General features: G+C 37.2%; 2 protein-coding genes across 2 annotated transcripts; both read left to right on the top strand.

Annotated features, from left to right (window-relative positions):
- Window positions 1-74: 74 nt before the first annotated feature.
- Window positions 75-5,858, top strand: LOC110458071. Its single transcript, XM_021509626.1, has 5 exons — window positions 75-203; window positions 1,051-1,122; window positions 1,493-1,678; window positions 3,165-3,371; window positions 4,290-5,858. Exons 3-5 carry the CDS (start codon window positions 1,645-1,647, stop codon window positions 4,946-4,948), a joined length of 900 nt encoding a protein of 299 aa, XP_021365301.1. The 5' UTR covers window positions 75-203; window positions 1,051-1,122; window positions 1,493-1,644; the 3' UTR covers window positions 4,949-5,858.
- Window positions 5,859-13,964: 8,106 nt separating this feature from the next.
- LOC110458068 lies at window positions 13,965-16,380 on the top strand. The gene is made up of 2 exons (XM_021509624.1): window positions 13,965-13,995; window positions 15,809-16,380. Exons 1-2 carry the CDS (start codon window positions 13,965-13,967, stop codon window positions 16,378-16,380), a joined length of 603 nt encoding a protein of 200 aa, XP_021365299.1.
- Window positions 16,381-18,997: the final 2,617 nt, after the last annotated feature.

The following is an 18,997-nucleotide window of genomic DNA, read 5'->3' as shown; positions in this document are numbered from 1 at the left end:
ATGTGCAGCATATTTTAAAGGCCCAGGGAAGTACATGAATCTTAATTTCTACACCATATGTAGAAATTTGGAGATTGAGGATATACTTTCCTACAGAAATCTTACTGTTTTGAAGGAAATTGTGGAGCAATTACCTATAGCATCGGCTACCATGGTGGACGAGGTGAATGCTGCTCAAACAGACATCAACGCCATTTTGTCAGGTAGAGTATAACACGTACACAAATAAAATGGAAAAGTTTAATATCGACTCCTGTCCGTTTGAGTGTGTCATACGAAGACTAAGAGAAATATTCTACCAGACGATATCAATAGTCTTAAGGATATCTCGAACGTTTCTCGTTCAAGTTAGACCTGTGATTTTATTGTGCAATCTAATTTTACTGCACATATATTTACGGTAATTTTAACAGGTATCGAAATGAAGCATTTTCCTTCTTTTTAGGGCTGTTTTAAACTCGCCGACTACTTAACGAAATGTTTTTCAATTAAAACAAAATGTATATATATATTCATATTTTTGCCGATATAATTTCTCTAGAGTTATCAACTGAAATAAATCACTGATAATAGGGATTTGTTTATCCAGCACTTTTACTGTGGCTTCTTGCATTCTAATTTGAAGGTAACCACACGATATTATTTCCAGGCTTTCTTCGTTATATGTAAGAATTGTCACCCTTGTATAACTGTAAATAGCTAAATGTTGGTAAAGTATCGTACCTTGCGTCACCAAATGTGTATGTTGTGTTGTCGCCAATAATTGATCATTCTTCACTACAAAATGTTTTCATTGGTTACTTTTTTGAAATTATCTTTAAGGAGACGAAGGTTCATTGTAAACCTCAGTGTAAACATTATTATATTTCATTGCAGTTTGATTGTCGAAGATATTTCATGATAATATGTTGTCACGCTTCAGATGACAAATGACGAAGAATTATGTTCAGAACATGTAAATATTTTGTTATTTAATTATAATTCATATCAGTATATTTGAAATGTCGCTTGAACACGTTTTAACCAATAACGTCATTGTTATCACTGCAGACAGGGCAGCACAACCTCCAACAGGCACGCACAACGCCTTGATGCCAACAAGGACAGCAACCAACCCCACAGGTAGTATTTTATCACTAACCATCATCCCTGACCAAAATAGGTTTTATTGTTCAGTATCTTACTGTGACAAACTAGAACAAATATTATCAGACCTGTTTTTTCTCTGCTGTATTGCTTTAAAATTGCAACGGAAATGCTATTTAATAACTCTTTAAAACTGTTTTTCTTACGAAATTTATGTAATTAGGTTTGATTATTTGTATATTGTGTGTTTCCAGCTAAGTACATGTACCGAGGTGTGCTCTTTAATACGATGTACAAGTATTTCAAGGCGTTGTGTATACTGTAAAGGGCCCTAGTGATGTTTTTTATGCGAGTTTGCATGTTTTTGTTTCAAGTATATTTGTTATATAACATTATAATGTTGTAGACCCTGGTAAGGGTTTCCATTAAAAAAAATCCAATGTTGTCAGCTGCGACGATTTGGAGACTATCATTATTCCAAAAAGCAGGAACTCTGTTGGCTTCATAAAAGTGGACGGCGTGTGTGGTACAGGGTTCCGTGTAGGCGACTGCTATATTATGACCGCCTACCACGTGTTCAAGGACAAGTTTAGTGAGCATTTTCCTGTTTGCATTTTTTCTCTATATTTAAATCAGGAACAAAACTCAAAGCATAAAATAGAATTCTCTGATGGTTCATTAAGACACATTGTGTCATTTTGTCAGATTATCTTGCTCTCGATCTGATGTGAATTCCTTATAACAATTATCTCAATAATTCACTAAGACACATCGTGTCATATATCACAATAAGAGGCCCATGGGCCTTAACGGTCACCTACTATATTTATACAGAGAGTTGATTTTGTTTCTAAAACGAACAGAAATATTATTCAAAGTGACGAAAACCAATAAAGTCACCTTATTCAATATCTAACATACAGATTTAAGACTAAAAAGTATTTGAAACTAGCACCTCTGATTCTAAACAAGTAAAATGAAGATTGTTGCACACTGATTCCTTGGGCCCCACCCTACAGCCCTTGCATGTAGAGCTTGCTCAAAACTTTCCAAGTATCAGACTGTCAACTCAGGGTTATAATTCCAATCAAGTTATTAACATGTGATATTAAAAGTATCATTTGCCATTATAAACCATCATAAATTTTGCCCCCCTTCCTTCCCCAGGGGGTAAATATGAGACCCTAGGGTCATTAACCTGTAGACCTTCCATTTGTGAAGAGTGTTTGATTCTACCATATCTGTGTCTGGAGAAGACTATTTTTGAAATAACAGTCAATTCAACCCTTTTTGGCCCCAACCATCAGGGCTCATATGTCACACCATCAACCTGCTACCAAATACTGATAATGCTAACCTAAATTGAATTACTTCCAATGGCAATGAACTATTGTTATCCAAAATGTGATTTCCCTATATAAACTATAGTAAAGTTTACCCCCTCCCCAGGGGTTAACGTGATACCCCAGGGTCATAAAATTCACAATTTTGGTAGAACACTTTAAGACCCTTCCATCTATGAAGAGTTTTTGATTATACCATTCTTGTGTCTTGAGAAGAAGATTTTTGAAATTTCAGTCAATTCGACCCTTTTTCGCTCCATCCATCAGCCCCGGGCGCTCAGTCAGGGCTCATTTGTGCATACCATCAAACTGCTACCCAATACTGATAATGCTAACCTAAATTGAGTTACCTCCAATGGCAATTAAACAAATGTTAGTCCAAAATGTGCTTTCCCAATATAAACTATAGTAAAGTTTTTCCCCTCCCCAGGGGGAAACGTGAGACCCAAGAGTCATGAAATTTACAATTTTGGTAAAACACCTTCAGACCCTTCTATCTATGAAGAGTATTTGATTCTACCATATCTGGGTCTTGAGAAGAAATTTATATAATACATATCCATAATATGCTGGTCTAGACCACGAGTGAATTATCATATTATAATATCAATAATATTTCATAATACTTAGATTGTGTTGGTCTTGACCGCGTGTAAACTCCTAACGAAGAATTATATAGGTCAAATGCGTGCATGACCAATTCCAATTAATAAATATTTTTGTAATTGTTTACAGAACTCCTGTGTGAAATGCTGACGGTTATGGTCGAACAGTCTTCAATAACGACCCCAAACTTACGGGGAAAACTCGCAAGACTTTCAAATCAGTTCAGTGAAAACAACAGGTTAAAAATAACAACCTGCGTGGAACAATTTCTAGAGCCAAACAAAAAGCAACTTCAGTTCGCCGAGCTTGCAGGCCTTTTGGGCACGTCATTCCTTGGTAAGACCACTATTTTCACATGCTTAAAAACTTTATATAGTATATATTGTTTCATTTTGACGATTTCAACTGGATGTCCTTGAAAAAGTTATGGGTTTAAGATTGGACCAACATCGTTATCTATAACATGATTCCAAGAGGGCTTGTATCGCTCTAGATATACTAGATATTTCAACAATCATGGCACTGCAAATATTATACTCTATAAGTATACTCTATTGTTAAATTTGCTTTAGATCTTTTCTTCTGCATTAAACAACAAAGGATTTTAAGATTAACTGTTTTGTGCCACATGCCCCTCTGCTCTAGAATGACCACACCATCAATTTATACAGAATTGAGTCCTCCTAGTCCAAGAATAGCTAGACAAAATATGGTTAAAATCCCTTCATTATTACAAAAGGAGAAGGATTTAGAGAATACCTATAATGAAAAATCACTCTTAAGTTCATAGTTAATGCATATTTATTCACTTCTGATAGCAAAATGGCGTATATACTAGATGGCAGATATGGGTCGAAAGTTGATCGATATTGGAAATATTGATGCTTTGGTTCACTGCCTATATTTAAAGTATATATTTAGCGTTGATACACCAGCCAGAATTTTGGAGGTAAAGGCGTTGTATGGGATTTGTTTTTACACGAAGGTATAGGATCTCAAAGTCTTAAATTCTGCTTTGTGACTTTATATTTCTTAAATAAACTGGCTGATTCTTTTCGAAGTCTGTAAGGCCGTGCAGCTATTAGTAGGAAATAATAAGTTATGGTTCGATAGCAATGTTTCTGTGGTGTTTCTTTAGGTAACTATCTGCTTATGAACTAAACTGTCGAGAAGACATTAAAAACTAAACATTTAAGTTAAAAATATTATAAAACACTATTCAGTCTTGTTTCCACTGCTTCCTTATGTCCACAGAGAAGATTGAAACCGGATGGAGCCTGAAAACAGGGATTGCTTTCAACATCGGGACAGAGGATGAGCTCCGATTTGGTTTTTGTTTAGATATACCATTCGCAGATAAGGACAATGATATTCTCATCATAACGCTACGCAACGACGGCAATACCAGAGTACCAAAGCCTCTTCATCTTGAGCAATTTAGCGTCAATAACGAAATGCATTTAATAGGATACCTCGGAACATCCGACCAAAGAAAAAGTCTCCATCTTAACATCAACTGTCAGGTGTACCGTGATGATAGACAGCTAGCAACAGACATCAACACAGCAATGCAATGGTGGAAAGAAAAACTACCTGATGCTAGTCTCGATCCCTGTCGCTATGACCCAGGAAAGGACGAAACACCCACCGGAAGGACTATACTACACGCCTCTAAAGAGTTCGAGCAACGGTCATCCGGGTGTCCCGCTGTAGTTATCGAGGATTACACGACGCGGCGACTCGTTGTGCAGCTGATGTATCTGTCTGGCTACCCAACCCGTCACTATGAAACCGGGAAGGTACATTCACCTTCTCTCGAGTATTGTTTCGAATCGGGAGTGTCAATGAAAAACATTGCTAAAATACTATTGGAAGCGGGTCAAGAAGAATTGAAGAAGGCTATCTTCAGTTAGAAACAATCAACATTGGATAACACGGAAACAATGATGCATAGATAATTCTGTCATATATACATGCGGTTTAACGCTTCAATCGAATAGGGAAAAAATAGCCCAGCTTTGAAACATCAGCTGTTAATAGGAAGTTAAACCAAACCAGGAAATATCATTATTCTCGCCCTATTCTTTTCGCAATGTTTTGTAGTAGTCCGTACGAGAACTGTGCAAGCTACAGTGAACTCATGCATGAATTGTGACATTGTGACATTGTATGACAGCACAATGAGTCTAGGCGGTTGACAGCATACAACATTTTAAACAGACATTATGTTATCCTTGTGCAGCAAAATATATTCTCAGTATGCTTTTTCAAATGTACATTTTTCATTCCTTTTTGTGATCTATCATGCCGTGTAAATGTAAATAGTTAAAGTAAGCACGATTAATGGAACTCAAACTTGTTAAATAAAATGGCGTCAATGGCAACAACGCGTGATACCAGTTCGATGTAAGATTGCCTACTTTTCAGAAAACGTTACCGCCATTGTTCTGTTCCCATGAAAATGGTCTTGTATACGGATCTACGGTATTTTCGTCGTTAGCCAAACATTGACGATTGTTTAAAGCGGCAGGAATCACAGTCCTGTTAACATTTTCCCATTATCTACATATATCGAACGTTTGTTACTAATAAAATAAGTTGATCCTAGAAGCGTGGCATGTAAATAATAATGTCTTTATGTAAAGAAACATACAACAGATTACATGATAGCTTAGATACAGTAGAACTGGTAAACGTATGACGTCATCGGAACGATAACATTTCTACGTGCATATTATTAATAAGAGTTCGGCAAGTGCTGATGTTGGTTTTTTGTTTGTTTGTATTTTGATATTAATAAAAGGGGTCAACGAATGTCAAATGTAATTCATATTGTTGATATTTATGATTTCGCATTGCCCATCAAACATTTTATGGTATTTACGGCCAATCGACACTAAACAAGATGTTCACAAAAGGAACATGTCAAATTCAAACTAAAAGATTAAATGTTCAAAAGACACAAAAACAAGAGGCACAATGGGCCTGAATCGCTCACCTGGTATTAATCTCACACTTGTAATCTTAAACGTGGACTAAAATACAGCTAGAGGCAGAATATCAGTGTTTGTTTCATAAGAACCTATTAAAAGATTTAAACATATGACGCCTGTGACCTTGTAAAAAAAGTCAAGAATGTCTCGGCCAATCCAATCGCACTCCATTGAGTAAGACGCACGAGGTTTGTTATTATCAAATCTACACCGAGTCATTTGGTGCAGTCATTCTGGGTTAAGATGTCAAAAATATCTCAACAAAACAGAGACTAGGAAGGCAATCTTGGATTTTTGGATCCGCACAAAATATAACATCACTTGTTTTCGAACTTCATAGGAATCCGTTGTACCAAGTAAGGCATCAATTGTTGCAGTAGTTCTTGAGGAGAAGTCAAAATGCCACAGCCAATCAGATGCTAGCACGGCAATCTTGGATATTTGGACTGCCACGAAAAATAACAACACTTGGTCAGGACATCATAAGGAATATTTGCACAAAGTAAATTTGTGGTTTCAATGGCTTGGTTTAGTTTGGTTTAATTTTGTTTAACGTCCTATTAATAGCTAAGGTCATTTAAGAACGTGCATGTGTGTAGTGTATGCGTGCTTGCGTGGTGTATGTATGCAGGAGACAGTGTATGTTGATGTGCTTGCCTCCTTGTGATAGCGCGGATCTGATGCCGACATAATATGGTTTGACACATCCAGTGAACATTTCAGCTAAAACGTCGATGTCAAATGATGATGTGACATAATAATAAAACATTGCTGTGACGTAATAATAATTCTCATATCATTATTGGATTCTCAATGCCGCAATATCACAGAATAGGTCACTAGGGCAAATAAAAAGCAGATACAACACGATAAATTACATCAAACGAAAAAAAACCGGTTAAAGACAAACACCAACTTGAAAAAAGAATAGTGGCTACGGTTAGTTATATCAGACCAATAATGTTTCAGAAGTTAAAATTGTAGAGATTTTTACTGTTTCGGAAAGAAATATATAAATACTTTCTTTGTTTTGCCTGAAGGTCAGGGTAATCTAATAACAAGTGTTTCATGAATTGCTATACATTTTGGCTGATCTTCGCGCTTCAATAAATAATAATGGGTTATGAATAACTCTTTCCGTAGCGTTGTCGTGTACACACGACAACAATATGTCATCCTGGTCCCCGTTGTCGTGTACAGACGGCAAAATAAAGGGCCGTCTAATCCTCGTTGTCGTGTACACACGGCAAGAGACTTTGAGGTAACCTGTCTGATGTTTAGTTGGTTATCGCACGAGACTGTCGCGAAAAAATAATTAATTGTCGCTAAAATCAGAACCCATCTGTTTAGAAGAAATAATTTTATTTGTGCAGAGTACACTTTTTTTTATTATGTAACTTAATGTTCTCGTATTTGCCGCAAGATGTTTGCATTTGGTGCCTCAAATGTTAACAAGATGGCCGCAACTTAATTTGATACGAACACTCGTAAATTCATCATCAGATATTTGTTGAGACTTATGGAAGTAAATTTGAATATTCTAATATAAGTCTTGATGAAATCTACTTGTATTTAGAAAAAAACTCAACGACTCCACATTCGTAACCATAATCAATCCCTATTGGAAACCTGCACTAAAACGCTGTGTTAAATACAAGGAATCGTATCGTTTATTGCCAGACAAATGTCGATTTCTCAAGTCATAAACAGCTGCCAGTTAGTCATTATGCTGCGAAAATGATTAAGTGTTTGTCTATGAACCAGAACATGAAACAATAACAATATTTGTTCACGGTTACCTGTTTAAGTCTTGCGGCAGTTACATCTAGTCTAAAAAGTACCTTTACAATCCGCCATTTTGTTTTATGTGCGGGGGCGAGTCTAATAAGTACATCCGGTACGGAATCCGGACCGGAGTTGCGGTACGGAAAGAGATAAATGACCCATCTGGAGACAATCCGCGAGCAGGCAGGCAACTTGCCATGGTGGATTTGCCCATGGCTAGGAAACCAATCGCCGATTTTAGATCTACAATTTGATGTTTACATACAGATTTTAATTATTTTGCCACATTGACCTTGCAATCTTTGTAATTAACGGTTTTTAATCTGTCAAACAAAGTTTAAAATCAGCGGGCGATAGCAATAATGCCACTCTTGGCGCGATCTGCCTTTTCAGTACATGGTATTTCCCCTTTCCAAAACGTTATTTGACATTTTGTGAAAATTCTATGTAATAATGTAATTATATTAAAACTTCAATATTTTTCAAAGTTTTGTTGTGAAGGTTTTGTAGAACAGATAGGAACTAAGAACAGATGATTGACTTTGGTACACCATTTGATTTAATGTGTTCAGGGCAAGACAGATAGAATCGGCTTACGCAACAAATGTGAATGTATCGTTTGGTAGCAGCATCCTATAACGGCATCCATCGCTACCATATGCAGCGACCATATGGTGATATGTTGAACCATCAGGATGAAATGATTGAAAGACCTTATTTTCAACCCCACTTTTGAAAAGGAAGAACAAAAGGCGTAAAATTAAGTGTAAGATTTTACTGTTCCTTAATCGAAGTTAAAAAAACAAGAGGCCCAATGGGCCTGAATCGCTCACCTGGTTTTAATCTCACACTTGTCATCTTAAAAGTGGACTAAAATACAACTACAGTCAGAATATCAGTGTTTGATTCATAAAAACTTATTCAAAGATTTAAACATATGACGCATGTGACCTTGAATGTCGAACAAGGACACTAGGTTGAACAGAGTTAATAGTCTTCAAACCCAGCATGCTCCTAGCAAAATATCATTACCCTGGACCTTTTGGTTTTACAGAACAAATCATTTAAAGATTTAAACATATATAAACCACTGTAACCTTGAGTACGGGCGAAGGTCATTTATTTGAACAAACTCTGTAGCCCTTCATACCAGCATGTTAATGGCCAAATATCATCAACCTTGGCCTTTTGCTTATTAAGAAGAAGTCATTCAAAGGTTTTTAACATATTTGACCCCGGTGACCTTGAATATAAGACAAGGTCATTCATTTGAACAAACTTAATAGCCCTTCATCCCATCATGTTACTGGCCAAATATCATCACCCTTGGCCTTTTGGTTATTCAGAAGAAGTTTTTTAAAGATTTTAACATATTTGACCCCTGTGACCTTGAATATAAGTCAAGGTCATTTATTTGAACAAACTTGCTAGCCCTTCATCCCAGCATGTTACTGGCCAAATTCAAGCACCCTAGGCCTCTTAGTTATTCAGAAGAAGTTGTTTAAAGATTTTTTAAGACAAATTACCCCTGTGACCTTGAATATTTGTCAAGGTCATTCATTTGAACAAACTTGTTAGCCCTTCATACCAGCATGTTAATGGCCAAATATCATCACCCTTGGCCTTTTGCTTATGAAGAATTCATTCAAAGGTTTTTAACATATTTAACCCCTGTGACCTTAAATATAAGTCAAGGTCATTCATTTGAACAAACTGGATAGCCCTTCATCCCAGCATGTTACTGACCAAATATCATTACCCTAGGCCTTTTGGTTATTCAGAAGAACTTGTTTAAAGATTTTAACATATTTTGACCCCTTTGACCTTGAATATAAGTCAAGGTCATTTATTTGAACAAACTTGGTAGCCCTTCATCCCAGAATGTTACTAGCCGACTATCATCAACCTAGGCCTCTCGGGTATTCAGACGAAGTTGTTTAAAGGTTTTAAACATATTTGACCCCTGTGACCTTGAATATAAGTCAAGGTCATTTATTTGAACAAACTTGGTAGTCCTTCATCCCAGCATGTTATTGGCCAAATATCATCACCCTGGTTATTCAGAAGAAGTTGTTTAAATGTTTTTAACATATTTGACCCCTGTGGCCTTGAATATAAGTCAAGATCATGTATTTGAACAAACTTGCTAGCCCTTTATCCCAGCATGTTACTGGCCAAATGTAAGCACCCTAGGCCTCTTGGTTATTCAGAAGAAGCTGTTTAAATGTTTTGAACATATTTGACCCCTGTGACCTTGAATATAAGTCAAGGTCATTCATTTTAACAAACTTGGAAGCCCTTCATCCCATCATGCTTCTGGCCAATTATCATCACTCTGGGCATTTTGGTTATTCAGAAGAAGTTGTTTCAAGTTTTTAACATATTTGACCCATGTGACCTTGAAAATATGTCAAGGTCATTTATTTAAAATAAACTTGGTAGCCCTTCATTCCAGTTTGCTTTTGGCCAAATATCATCACCCTAGGCATCTTGGTTATTAAGAAGAAGTTGTTTAACGTAAAATATTGACGCCGGGCGACGGACGGACGGACGGACGACGGACGCCGCACCACGGCATAAGCTCACTTGGTGTTTCGGGCCAGGTGAGCTAAAAATAGTTGAACATCAATTTTTGCAAATGATTGATAGTGTCAACATTAGTTTTGGCGTTCTTCAAGGGGATGGAATGCGAATATCAAAGGTTGGATTACAATTTGGCTTATCTTAAAATACATGGATCCATAATCCTATTTAGATCTTGCAAGAGCTGCTTTGTTGACCATATACACGGATTACTGTAAAGAGACTTTTCCATGTCTAATTCAGAAATCGTGAAGGCGGAAAAGGTTTTGTTTGGAATATCGTTCTTAAATATGACTTACATGATGTATTGTTGCCCTTTTTACAAGGGAATCATTTCCTCCTAAGGAGTCTTGGAACGTCCTACAAAGCGCTTTCTTTTGTGTTAGTATACTACTGACTTGGGCCAGTGTCTCCTTTGTTCGAGATTCAAAAACAAAAAATGTACTGCAATAAGATACCAGTCCTTTGAATAATTGAAAATATCAAAACGGGTTTCCTGCTTTATTGTAGTTTATTATTTATAATAAACTTTGTTTGTAAACAACCAGAGGTTCTTAACAACATGTACTACGTTGTTATTAAATAAATATGTTTATAAATTACATGTGCTCCTATAGCTAATTACTGTAATCGATGTATATATATATGATATAATGCAGTAGTGGCCATGAATAGAGATTTCTATTACGAATGCATACATAACATGCTTAGTAATGTTGAATATTATACTTCGGCAAGTGACGATTTCGATGCGGAAACCCGTAGATTAATCAACGAGCTAATACGGACACATGAAGCATGCCTACATTAAAAGGAGATATATTATCTTGTCAATTTTATGCATAAAACTAGTTATTTCTATGGTTTGCCTAAAATCCACAAAAGCTCTATTATAAGTAAAGCTATAGAAGAACAAAACTGTACATATATTGAAGTTGAAAATCCTACGGATTTGAAGTTTAGACCCATAGTGGGCGGCCCTAATAATGCAACGCAACGTTTGAGTCATCTTGTAGACCTCATTCTTAAACCTTTATGCACAAGTGTAAACAGTTATATCAAAGATGATTTTGATTTTCTGAGCCGTTTATCTAAACAGGTCCCACATAATGCTAAACTTGTTTCTTTTGATGTTGTTAGTTTATACACTAATATACCGCATGATCTTGGTATTGAAGCTGTTAAATATTGGTTGATCAAAAAACGAGAAAAAGTTAATTCTCGTTTTAGTAATGAATTTATACTGCAAGCTCTAGACATTGTCCTCAATCGTAATTCTTTTTATTTTGAGCAAGAATACTTTCAACAGATTAAGGGTACAGCGATGGGAACTAAAGTTGCCCCTACATATGCAACCTTAGTTTTAGGATACTTAGAGGAAACACTTTATTCTAAGATTGAGACAAAGTTTGGGGAAAACTTTACTGAATTTATCAGAAATAATTTTTTAAGGTTCCTTGACGATTGTTTTGTTATATGGCCTTCTGATAAGGATTTAAATGAATTTCAAAACCTATTGAATTCTTTACATCCTTCTATTTGTTATACGATGGAGTGTAGCGAAACGTCTTTACCTTTCTTAGATGTTTTAGTTCAACTAGATTCAAATAAGATTACAACGGATTTATATTGTAAAGCTACAGATGCACATAATTATCTAAATTTTTACTCTAACCACAGTAAACACACTAAAGTTAATATTCCATTTAATCTTGCCTCACGGATTGTCACTATCGTCAGTGACCAACAAGCTCAAATTGCTAGACTAAGTCAACTAAAGCAATACCTTAAAGCTCAATGTTATCCTACTGAGATAATAGAACATGGTATACAGAAAGCTATTGAAAAGGGACCCTTTACTTCCCGTCTACAAAAACTAAAGGATGAATCAAAGTTAGTTCCTTTTGTTTCTACTTTCAATCCACGGAATTGTAATATGTTTCCTGTGATAAAGAACAAATGTGAAGAGTTAAAGCAAAGTAGCAGGCGTATGAGAAACATTTTTAATAAACATGCTATTTTACACTGTAGACGCCAACCTAAAAACTTGAAACGTATGTTGACATGTTCTAAGTTTGATAATTCTTGTGTAACACCAAAAGTATCCAAATGTAAGACACCAAGATGTGCTACATGTCCTATGATTATCGAGTGTAATACTTTTATTTTCAAGAATGGTTTGAAATTTACTGTGAAGGTAAATATGAATTGTAAATCAAAAAATGTAATTTATGCAATCGTTTGTTCTAAATGTGGTGATTTTTACATCGGTCAAACCGGTAATGAACTCAGAACACGTATGACTGTACATAGACAACAAACTAGAACTGATTCTTTACGAAATCTTCATGTTAACAAACATATTTATGAATGTGCTGGAGATAAATTTTATGTATTACCTTTGTATCAACTATTTTCATCAGACACTATTCTAAGAGAAACGAATGAAGACCAACTAATCAAAATATTAAAACTAAGTCTCAACAGGCCACAGTAAAATTTTACGCCAAATGTGTGTACTTCGTGACGTCACGTTACTATTGTAGTGTGATGACATGTAATACGCCATCACGTGATTGAAGCATGTTTCTATATATAGCTGATGGGTATATACGTAAGAAACACCACAACTTAGAGCGTGATCATATGGTAATCAATTAGTAGGCTGGTCGCTGATTGGAGAAGATATGTCTCTAGGCAAACTGGACCCTGGTCAGATTCAATTATCATTGGTCAAGCAGATTAGCATGCATAATTAATGAGAGGTCAGCGTCATGTGCCCGCGTCATCCACATAGTTTCAGAAAATAGCTAAGAGTGCGGACGTATTAATTATCATAATCTAAATTCCAGGCACTTATCAGTGCATTATAATATTTTTCTGTGAAAAGCTATCAAACACAGAACGTGACCCAAACGGACATCGATGTTATGTAAACAAGAGCACGTGTGCGTGGGAGTGTGTGTTTACGTTCTATTTTGAGATGGATAACACAAACTTGGGTGGACTTTAAAAAACCTTTCAATCATGCCTCGCGAACGTCGAGCACGAAATGCGCGAGCTGTAACCACATACGATCGTGCTGACCATCATAACTGGACGATATTGATGTTCCGAGAGGAACTGTCCAAGTTGGGAATTAACACTACCGCCACGATGTCAAAAACTGTCTTACGTCAGATTTATGTAGAAAATGTAAACAACCCAGTACGTGCTCCTATTACATCGTCAACAAGTGCCATACGACCGGAATTAAAAAAAAACAACATACCGGACAATGTATCTTATGAGTCAAACACGGTACGACAGGCTTCCAGCGGAACTATTTCTTCACCTCGGATTGAGCGCCAAACACAACCTGCGGCCGGGCCCAGTGAAACTCCGCGCAGTGATACAGCTCAGACGCACGGCGCATGTACAGCCGGAAGTATCACAGGAAACAACATGGCGGACGTGTTGTCAATGATGCAAATCATGCAACAACAGATGCTAATCATGCAGCAATCGATGATCACACCAAACAACAAAACAACAGAACCGGCTCACGCTACAATCGGCGTATGAAAAGATGGCACAGGCAACAGTGTCGTCATCAACCGGTGAGTCACAATCTTTCATTGAAATACACACCGGCCCGCATGGACCTTTTGCCCCATTTAGACATTGTAACCCTTTCATTACGAAAACACATCCTCGAAGGCAGAGACATACATTTGGGTGCATTACTTATTCCAGGATACGAAATTTCCGTCAAAACAAACACCTGTCCCCATTCCTAAATTAAGACAATCGCCTCACCGACCGACTCTCCATTTCGGAATTCATTCTAGCGTTCGGGATATACGGCCGAATTGTTACAGAAACATTCAAAACGCGACAACATGAATTGGAGATGTAGGAGAGTCTGATTATTAGGATACACCAATGTTACGGAGAACAAGCATTCAACGATTACCATAAACTGTTCTCAGCCAAGGCAGCGGGGGCTTTTCGGGTTGGTAGCCAAAAGATTAACTGGGGCCTTACAGACAGTGCGATCTATGGAATGGTAACCGCGGGGTGTAAACCCAAAGTGTGTGATCTATGTCAATCGGTAACTCACGCAACCCAGCAGTGTGATAAACAGAACAATTCGAATACTACTCAAACCCTCGCAGGAAAGAACAAAAATGGAAAACCAACTGAAGAAATTTGCAGACATTTCAATTCTGTTAAAGGCTGTTTGCGAAGAAGTATTTGCCGTTGCAAACATGTATGCAGCGATTGTAAATCATCAGCGCATCCAAAACAAACATGTTCCAAGAACAAAAAGGCTCAACAACCGTACAACGGCCAATGACTATATATCGCGACAAACAGTATACCGATGACGGCTAATACGCCGGTAAATATTGACATTTTGGAGAAGGAATTATCACAGCATCCAGATCGTGAATTTGTAAAATATTTGTGTGATGGGCTAAGGTACGTTTTCGACACTAAAGTGGACGACATAACTCTTCAAAATAAAGAATGTAAAAACTTGTTATCCACCAACACTGAGAAACATGCAGTGAGTGAACTTATTAGGACAGAGTGTGGTAAAGGTTATTTGTTGGGACCATTCAAAACACCACCGTTCGAGAAGTACCGTATCAGCCCGTTAGGCATAGTAGAGGGAAAATGTTCCAAAAAGACTTAAAGTGGACTTGTCTGCTCCTCATGATGATCCTGAACATCCCAGTATAAATGGTTTGATCGACAGAGAAGCGTGTTCGTTATCATATGTGAGAATTCATGATGCCATTAAAATTATACAGGAATTGGGTCAAGGTTCCTTAATGTGCAAAGCGGATATAACGGACGCGTTTCAGCTTATACCGATCCAACCTGAACAGTGGCATCTTTTTGGTGTAAAATGGGAAGAACATTATTATTTTTATAAAAGGCTTGCTTTCGGATGTTGGTCAAGTCCTGTTATCTTTGACAAATTATCTCAGGCAGTGTGTTGGATAGCAAAAAACAATTACAACATACCGGTCATTTTACACCTATTGGATGATTTTTTAACTATTAGTATGCCTGGCAGCAACGGAGATTACACCATGTAGCGACTACAAACTGTGTTTGTCATGTTAGACATCCCGTTATCACCAAACAAAACAATGGGGCCACTAACGAAAATAGAATATCTCGGTATTATACTGGACAGCAATAATATGGAAGCCAGACTGCCAGCGGACAAAATCGGTAGGATTACTGAATTTTTGAAGACAATGTTAAGGAAACAATCATGTACAAAAAGAGAAGTTTTACAACTTTTGGGACATTTAAATTTTTGAACGCAGATCGTTAAACCGGGAAGATCATTTATTTCATATCTTATCAAATTATCAACCACGGCTAAAAAACTCGATCATCATGTGTTTTTAGATCACGAGTGTAGGGAGGACATACAAATGTGGCTTATGTTCCTTAAAAACTGGAATGGTATATCAGTGTTTTATGATGTGAATTGGACATCCACTGACGATATGGAATTATACACCGATGCATCTTCAACAATAGGCTTCGGAGCATATTACAATGGGTATTGGTTCGCGGTCGCATGGCTAGACTTTCTATTGAAGGAAATACGTGCAGTTTCAGAGAAAGCTGTCTCTATGGCCTTCATGAAGCTATACCCTATTGTGGCTGCAGCAGTGTTGTGGGGTGAAAGCTGGCAGACTAAAAAGATCCTCTTCCATTGTGACAATATTGCCAATGTAAACATTGTAAATAAAGGAAGGTCGAAGTCGTTACATATAATGAAACTCATGAGAAATCTGACATGGTTTGCAGCCAATAATAACTTTTCCTTTCATGCTAAACATGTGCCAGGAGTGGAAAACAATATTGCTGACAGTTTGTCTCGTTTACAGATACAACGCCTCCGACAGCTGGCACCACCAGCAGCACTCAGGCCCAACAGGTGTCCTCCTCACTCAGAAGTAATGTGGAACTAACAGAAACTGTTGATATGATATGGACAAAAACCGTGGGGGAGCGAACAAGGCAAGCATACAAAGGGGGTTACCAAACCTTCTGTCGGTTTCTCGTGCTTTACGGATTTACATGAATTACTACACGCCTTCCACCTATATCAGAGGACATATTAATTTTCTTTGTGGCCTACTGTGTACATTCCCTGGATTTACAGTTGTCTACCATTAAACTATACCTGTGTGGTATTAGATACCATTTATTGACACATGGCGGTACAAACCCTCTGGAAACCATATAAGGCAACACTCTCCCACGGCTTAGTTTATTCATGAACGGGGTTAAAAAGAGTCAAAAACAGGGGACGAGGGAACGTTTACCCATCACTTTGATATCTTGAAACAAGTATGCACCGTAATCAATGCTGTACAGTTGTGTGTACATGACCAAGTGTTGTACAAAGCCGTATGTTGTGTTGCCTTATATGGTTTCTTGAGGTGTGGTGAATTCACCGTCAACCAAAACAACTTTGACCCTACCATTAATTTATGCGTGGGTGACATCCATATACAGTCAGACGATTTACTCAAGGTGTGTCTCAAATCTTCCAAAACGGACCATGCTCGGAAAAGTGTGAATATTTTAATATTCGCCAACGGACTCTCGGTGTGCCCGCATAAAGCATTATGCAAATATTTAGACATGAGGAAAAAGATGACAAATGGAAATGGAAATTCACCATTGTTTGTAACCAGCGACAATGCAGTGTTATCACGGAATGTATTTATTCAAGTTTTGAAAACAATATTGGGAACAATAGGATTAGACACTAAATTANTTTTTTTCACCAATTCAACCTTCTCCGGTTGCACGATCAACATCACTCTGACCTGATTACTGCAGACTTCCGTTGAGTGCGTGCGCCGGATATAGGTGGCAATAAAATCGGAAAATGTTTTACGACACTTGATTAGTTACTTACAAAATGTTATTTGTTACTATTTATGAATCGAGAATATGATATATATATAAATTAAAAATAAATGAATTATTAAAGAAAGTTGCGGAGTCATTTCAGTTGTGTATGGGAAATAGCGCGTGACGTCAGCTGTTATCTTTGTGCCGTTCTAGATATTGACCTGACATGACGGTAATAAGAGGGAAATTTGAAATTTGGAAAAGAAATAAATCATTTTTTGCGAATTCTCATTATGGAAATGTAAATATAAGCAATAAACTGCATGGATGTTGCAGACCACATCTATGCAGTTTATTGCTTAAATATACGCCAACGGACTCTCGGTGTGCCCGCATAAAGCATTGTGCAAATATTTAGACATGAGGAAAAAGATGACAAATGGAAATGGAAATTCACAATTGTTTGTAACCAGCGACAATGCAGTGTTATCACGGAATGTATTTATTCAAGTTTTGAAAACAATATTGGGAACAATAGGATTAGACACTAAATTATACAGCGGGCACTCGTTCCGCATAGGGGCCGCTACGACATGCGCTACAGCAACGTAGCCGACCACCTGATAAAAACCTTAGGGCGATCGTCGTCAGACTGTTACCAGAGGTACATCAAAACAGCACCAAAAACAATTAGAGAGACCCAACATAGCATGTCCAAAACATAACGGTAACATTAATTCACACTATGTACGAAGTGTGCACTCATATTAGACAGTGATTAAATCACCATGTGGAGTTATTGCCTGATATCATGGATTATATTACCTGTATTCGTGGACTAGTATCATATATGAGTGTGAACACTGACAATGGTGCCTTCATAACCTTGAAGGGGCGAGTGACGTTTATCTGCATTAGTTTTTGACAACCAGGTACCGTATGCTGTATTTTTAAATCGTAATGTAAATACTGTAAATTACTTATGTTTTTGTGTATATTTTATGAGCATGTCTCATGGTTTTCGTGTTATGAATTATTTTAGGCAAATATAATAGCATGTATTGTACCACTAGATGGTGTAGATGTAACGTTATAAAATATGCATACACAGCACAATATAAGTAATCTACCGTAACTAGTAAGTGGTGAAATAGAGATAGTGATGTATACGGTTTACCAAGAGAATTAACAGTGTTAACCAGCAATATATATAAATGTATAAGTATTAACTTGGGGGCTTTTCAGCTGCACACAAGCACATACGAGAGGTATAATGTACAGCTTTAATTTGGGAGGTATACAACACATATAATGTGGCGTATTCAGCCCCCATGTTAAATTACAGACTCTATACCTACAATTAGGTACCTATACAATTTAGGTATCACATTATAGATCGAGGATTTTCCACATAAGGAATCATAATGAGGATTCGGTATCAATTTGACCACGGATCTTATGGTCCGAACCCATGATTTCAGGAGACGTCCTACATAAGGTCTATATACAATAGAGCTAGATATCATACAGACTCGAGGTTTTCCCAGGTTCATATCCCAGATGATATCCATATAAGTAAGTGGCATCATGATGCACAGCTGCGCATGGTCCATTTACAGGTCGGGAACTATCCCTAATAAGAGTCTGTATGATCAAGGGAAAACTCCTCCAGCCGTGGAATCAGGGGTGCATGTTGCTCCTGGTTGGGATCACGTCAGTAAT

This window comes from Mizuhopecten yessoensis, unplaced genomic scaffold (assembly GCF_002113885.1).
Source record: "Mizuhopecten yessoensis strain PY_sf001 unplaced genomic scaffold, ASM211388v2 scaffold9423, whole genome shotgun sequence".
Classification (NCBI taxonomy): domain Eukaryota; kingdom Metazoa; phylum Mollusca; class Bivalvia; order Pectinida; family Pectinidae; genus Mizuhopecten; species Mizuhopecten yessoensis.
This window is presented reverse-complemented; position numbering and strand designations above follow the sequence as displayed.